General features: G+C 37.3%; 1 protein-coding gene across 1 annotated transcript in view; it reads right to left on the bottom strand.

Moving 5' to 3' along the window:
- Positions 1-278: 278 nt before the first annotated feature.
- LOC110460554 (zinc finger protein 277-like) overlaps positions 279-5,487 on the bottom strand; it is a 37,166-nt gene continuing 31,957 nt past the window's right edge. Inside the window, exon 13 of the mRNA XM_021513529.1 lies at positions 279-1,537. Coding sequence (XP_021369204.1) covers positions 1,351-1,537 — 187 coding nt within the window. The 3' untranslated portion in view covers positions 279-1,350. The remainder of the gene's footprint in view (positions 1,538-5,487) is intronic.

Genomic DNA, 5,487 nt, shown 5'->3' with positions numbered 1-5,487 from the left:
CTCACATCGTTGTAAATCAATATATTGCATGAACTTCAAATTTTCTCTGTTGTTACATGTTTTGTTATTTGCCTTCAAGTAACTGTTAAACAAAAGTTTAGAAATACAAAATCAAACTGAAGCGTTCATCACTATTTCAATGAGGCAGATATTGCAGACAGTATCACAACAGTCAATCCACTAAGCTGTGATTACTTCCCTTTACAATTAACTGAAAAAGGAATTATTTTAAACAAAAATACAAAAAAGTCAACAAACACGACAAAAACATTTTTACATTTGTACAAATTTAATAAATAAATAACAAGGATTCCTAATCAACAATTTGACTAGCAAAAGTTGAATGATATTAGCCAAATATAGCACACTGCTGTACTTTTGCTAAGTATGTGTATTCTTATTAATTCGTATAGTAAAATAACACGTTTTAGCAGTTGTAACCATAACCCAAAAATATCTATTGTGGTGTCATTTGACATGTCATCATGATATGTCAACAATAACTGTTTAAAAAACAACAAAGAGGGTTTGATGGTTCACAGCAATAGCAAAACTACCAAAAACATTATTTGTGTAGCTGCTTAAGGAGGTTGTGACAACCCAGCTGTTATCTGGAATCCAGCACAACCTATGTTTTGTTGAACCTTCTGCTAAAAAATGCAAACCAATTGGTAAAGGGCAATGGTCTGATCTTCAAGTAGAACAAAATACATATTTACCTCAAACCCAGCAAACAATAGATTATTTATTACATGTTTTAGACTGTGAAAGGACTGTAACCGAGTTATTGTAAAGATTGCATTCATAATTTCACAAGTATCTGATTGGAAGAAATAATCAAAAATCTTTAAATATCACGATAAAGATGTCGCCCCAATTTTTTTTTTTGTAGAATGCTACCAGGTATACCATCCATAAGATGAAAGTAACAGAGAAGGATAAGTCCATGTCAGCAAAGCTAGGAGATAATATCCTGTCTGACCCGCTCCTCGGACAAAATGGTCTGTCCCACATCAGGAACATCCTCCGCTATAACGGTTTACCATGTCAGCAATGCTAGGAGATAATATCCTATCTGACCCGCTCCTCTGACAAAATGGTCTGTCTCACATCAGGAACATCCTCCGCTGTAACGGTTTACCATGTCAGCAATGCTAGGAGATAATATCCTGTCTGACCCGCTCCTCGGACAAAATGGTCTGTCCCACATCAGAAACATCCTCCGCTATAACGGTTTACCATGTCAGCAATGCTAGGAGATAATATCCTGTCTGACCCGCTCCTCGGACAAAATGGTCTGTCCCACATCAGGAACATCCTCTGCTATAATGGTTTACCATGTCAGCAATGCTAGGAGATAATATCCTGTCTGACCCGCTCCTGTGACAAAATGGTCTGTCCCACATCAGGAACATCCTCTGCAATAACAGTCACTTTACCCTTGCAACATGTCGCATTACCAGTGGTCTGCTCCTCTCCGTCATCATCCTGTATCTGACACAGAAGGTTGTCATTCTCGTACGTTGGAAAGAAATACCTGGTGGGAAAAATAAAGACAGTTAGGACAGTAAAGATACAAAAGTGTCAACAAAACCATAGTTCCATCTAAAAATCAGTAAAACTAGAGCAAAATGTAAACAAAGGAAATATTTACAAGGAGAACATGACAAGGGTGTTCCGGAAGGGGAAAACGTCTCCTGCTTCATCGACGACCCCTGCCATGTAAATAAAGGTCACATCCAAGTAATGTTACGTCCTCACATCAAGAACTTGGGTAATGACAATGAGCATTATAAAAAACATCGACCTTCATATCACACAAAGAGACAGCATGTTTCCCTGTGAGATCATGATAGCGACCATAACACTTGTCCAAAGTCTTCATCAACCTGATCTTTGGAAATTCTATCTTGTAAGTTTGTCCGTCAGCAGTCGACATCTATCACGGAAACCCTGTGTTGTAAGTTTGTCCGTCAGTAGTCGACATCTATCACGGAAACCCTGTGTTGTACGTTTGTCCGTCAGCAGTCGACATCTATCACGGAATCCCTGTGTTGTAAGTTTGTCCGTCAGTAGTCGACATCTATCACGGAAACCCTGTGTTGTAAGTTTGTCTGTCAGTAGTTGACATTTATCACGGAAACCCTGTGTTGTACGTTTGTCCGTCAGCAGTCGACATCTATCACGGAAACCATGTGTTGTAAGTTTGTCTGTCAACAGTCGACATCTATCATGGAAACCATGTGTTGTTAGTTTGTCCATCAGTAGTCGACAGCTGTCACGGAAACCCTGTGTTGTAAGTTTGTCCGTCAGTAGTCGACATCTATCACGGAAACCCTGTGTTGTAAGTTTGTCCGTCAGTAGTCGACACCTATCACGGAAACCCCGTGTTGTAAGTTTGTCCGTCAGTAGTCGACAGCTATCAAGGAAGTCATGACATTCAGATCAAGCTCTCGAATACTGAATCAACTGGTACATATTAACACCATATTAGGGGATGCAATGGTGTTACTGTCAAGAAAGGGAAAGTTTATGACAGCAAAGTTGATATTGTCCCATTTATCATACAGCTTAGTAGTAAGCTGTCCCTGTTGTTCACGTTGCAAGTAAAGACCGAGGAAAGAACCTGAAGAAGAAGAAGAGTCTGTAGTGCCCTTGATTTCAAGCTCAGGAGGGTATCTCCCATTGGTGTCAGAGGAAATATCAACTAACAACAAGCATGGACTATCTGACCTCATTGATCCCACGTACACCATAGTTTTATTTTGTTTAACATTCTATTAACAGCTGAGGTCATTTAAGAATTTGCCACCATGGATTCAAGCTTTAGACATAAAACACTGAAGATTCAAGCTTTAGACATAAAACACTGAGGATTCAAAGCTGGAACATGTCACTTGTTGAAGCAGGATACACATTTTGCAGGACCATCGTGAAAATTTAGAAACATCGAGACTTCGACTCATGAATGTTGAACTTCAAAAATCTTTAAGATTACTGTATAAGACCGAATGTGATTGTAAAGTGATGGAACACAAACAAGAAATTTAATTTGAAATCAATAAATATTGGATTTACAGTTATTAGCAAAATATTTTTTATATATGTTTATACACTGTTGTTCGCATGTTTGGGTGTTAAAATGACCCCAGGACATTTCAATGTTCTCATACAGGTTATTGTTTTACTTTGATATATTAGTCGTTACCTTTATCATTATTTGAAATTGCAAGAAACTTGACTCATTAAAAGTTTTATTCATGAATAGATTATTAGAAGTGTTATATAAAGAAAAAGTTCAGGACTTTGCCCAAGTTTGACACATTCAGAAATTTGAATCTTCGAAGTTCGATTTATGTAGGTTTGACTGAATTCTTGTTGAAGAGTGAAGTATCCCTAATGTGACATACAAGCTGATACCTCCAATACCAAGGAATCAAGCTTTACATGTCCCATACAAAAGTCTTTTATTTGCAATATTCCCCATGAAAGAATCAAGTTTAAGACAAACCATAATAACAATAATTCAGATTTAAGACACCCCACACCAAGAATTCTAGTTAAAGACAACCCAAACCAAAGATTTAAGTTTAATAACCAAATACTCATGTTTGAAACTTTCCAAAGATTCAAGCTTAAGATAAAATCCAAACCAAAGATTCAAGTTTGATATATTCAACACCAAATACTCAAGTTTAAGATAATCCTTAACCAAATACTCATGTTTGAGACTTTCTACATTCAACACCTCATATTCAAGAACAATACCTCCTTAATCAAATATTCATGTTTGAGACCTTCCAAAGATTCAAGTTTAAGATAATCCTTAACCAAATACTAATGTTTGAGACCTTCCAAAGATTCATGTTTAAGATAATCCTTAACCAAATACTCATGTTTGCGACCTTCCAAAGATTCATGTTTAAGATAATCCTTAACCAAATACTCATGTTTGCGACCTTCCAAAGATTCATGTTTAAGATAATCCTTAACCAAATTCTCATGTTTGAGACTTTCGAAAGGTTCAAGTTTAAGATAATCCTTAACAAAATACTCATGTTTGAGACTTTCGAAAGATTCAAGTTTAAGATAATCCTTAACCAAATACTCATGTTTGAGACTTTCGAAAGATTCAAGTTTAAGATAATCCTTAACCAAATACTCATGTTTGAGACCTTCCAAAGATTCAAGTTTAAGATAATCCTTAACCATATACTCATGTTTGAGACCTTCCAAAGATTCAAGTTTAAGACAATCCTTAACCAAATATTCAAGTTTTAGACATCCCACTACAAAGATTCAGGTTTTGAGATATTGAACACAGAGGATTCAAACATGAAATACAAATGTACCAAGGTTTCCAGGACAACAGTAGAGGTAATTTTTTACGTTACATCAAAAGTACATAATACTGTGTGTCCTTTTTTGTAACACTGAACAAACTTTTTGAATATGGTCAATCAATGCCAGAAGATGTACTTAAACTATAGAGTTTCATTGGGGATTAGATGTTTGGCTTCATAAAGAAGGCCATTGGAGACATGCAAGCCTCAGCTAGATATTGTATTAATGAAAAGGTATAGGTTTCAGCCAAATTCTGAAACCTATTCCACTAGAATTGAATGGTCAGTTTTGATTTGAAAGTCCGCCACCAGACCATGCCCGTCTGGTGAATGCTGTAGTGTAAGTGACCTGGTGACCGTACCAGTATGAATGTGTCCGCCCCCCGCCCCTCCCAGTGTTATACCTAACCCTTACAGATAGCTGGTCTTCAGACATCCCACACAAAAACACACTCATATAAATTACCCAAATGTTACTTTATCAAAAGAAAAAAAAATCCTATCATGAAACCCCATCTTGAAAAAAGATCTGGGGAAAGTATACAAATCTCTTGAATTTAGAATGGATTTAAAGAGACAGTATACATTGACATGATAAATGGTCGACTTTGAAATCAGAACCCTACTTAATTTTGTCTGATGACAAGGGACCCTGTGGTGGCATGCTGTGGCCAGTGATACCGAATTAACACACACTTCCTCTGGAGCGAGCCATGCTCCTACCGGGCCAGCTCATCAACATATGGCCACCGGCGGTCCCGAACCTACCTGTGAGTTCTCGCCTTGACTGGCGTTAAGTCGTTACTTTGTCTGCTACAGGTGTGCAAATAATTATTCTTAGCTTACTTTTTGTGTCACATAAACGTTATACAATCTGCCACTTGTCTTATCAATTTAGGGATAAGTTTGGTAAGGTTTTACAATTTTGTGTCAACTCTGGTGATATCTCTGTCGATAAACACTCCCTGAGACTGCATGTAGTACTCTCCTAATGTGAGAGGAACAGTAGGAGTAACATTTATTGGGGAACAGTAGGAGTAGCATTTATTGGGGAACAGTAGGAGTAGCATTTATTGGGGAACAGTAGGAGTAACATTTATTGGGGAACAGTAGGAGTAGCATTTATTGGGGAACAGTAGGAGTA

This window comes from Mizuhopecten yessoensis, unplaced genomic scaffold (genome assembly GCF_002113885.1).
Source record: "Mizuhopecten yessoensis strain PY_sf001 unplaced genomic scaffold, ASM211388v2 scaffold10431, whole genome shotgun sequence".
Taxonomy (NCBI): Eukaryota; Metazoa; Mollusca; class Bivalvia; order Pectinida; family Pectinidae; genus Mizuhopecten; species Mizuhopecten yessoensis.
Note: the sequence above shows the minus strand (reverse complement) of the source record. Positions and strands in the feature narration are given on the sequence as shown.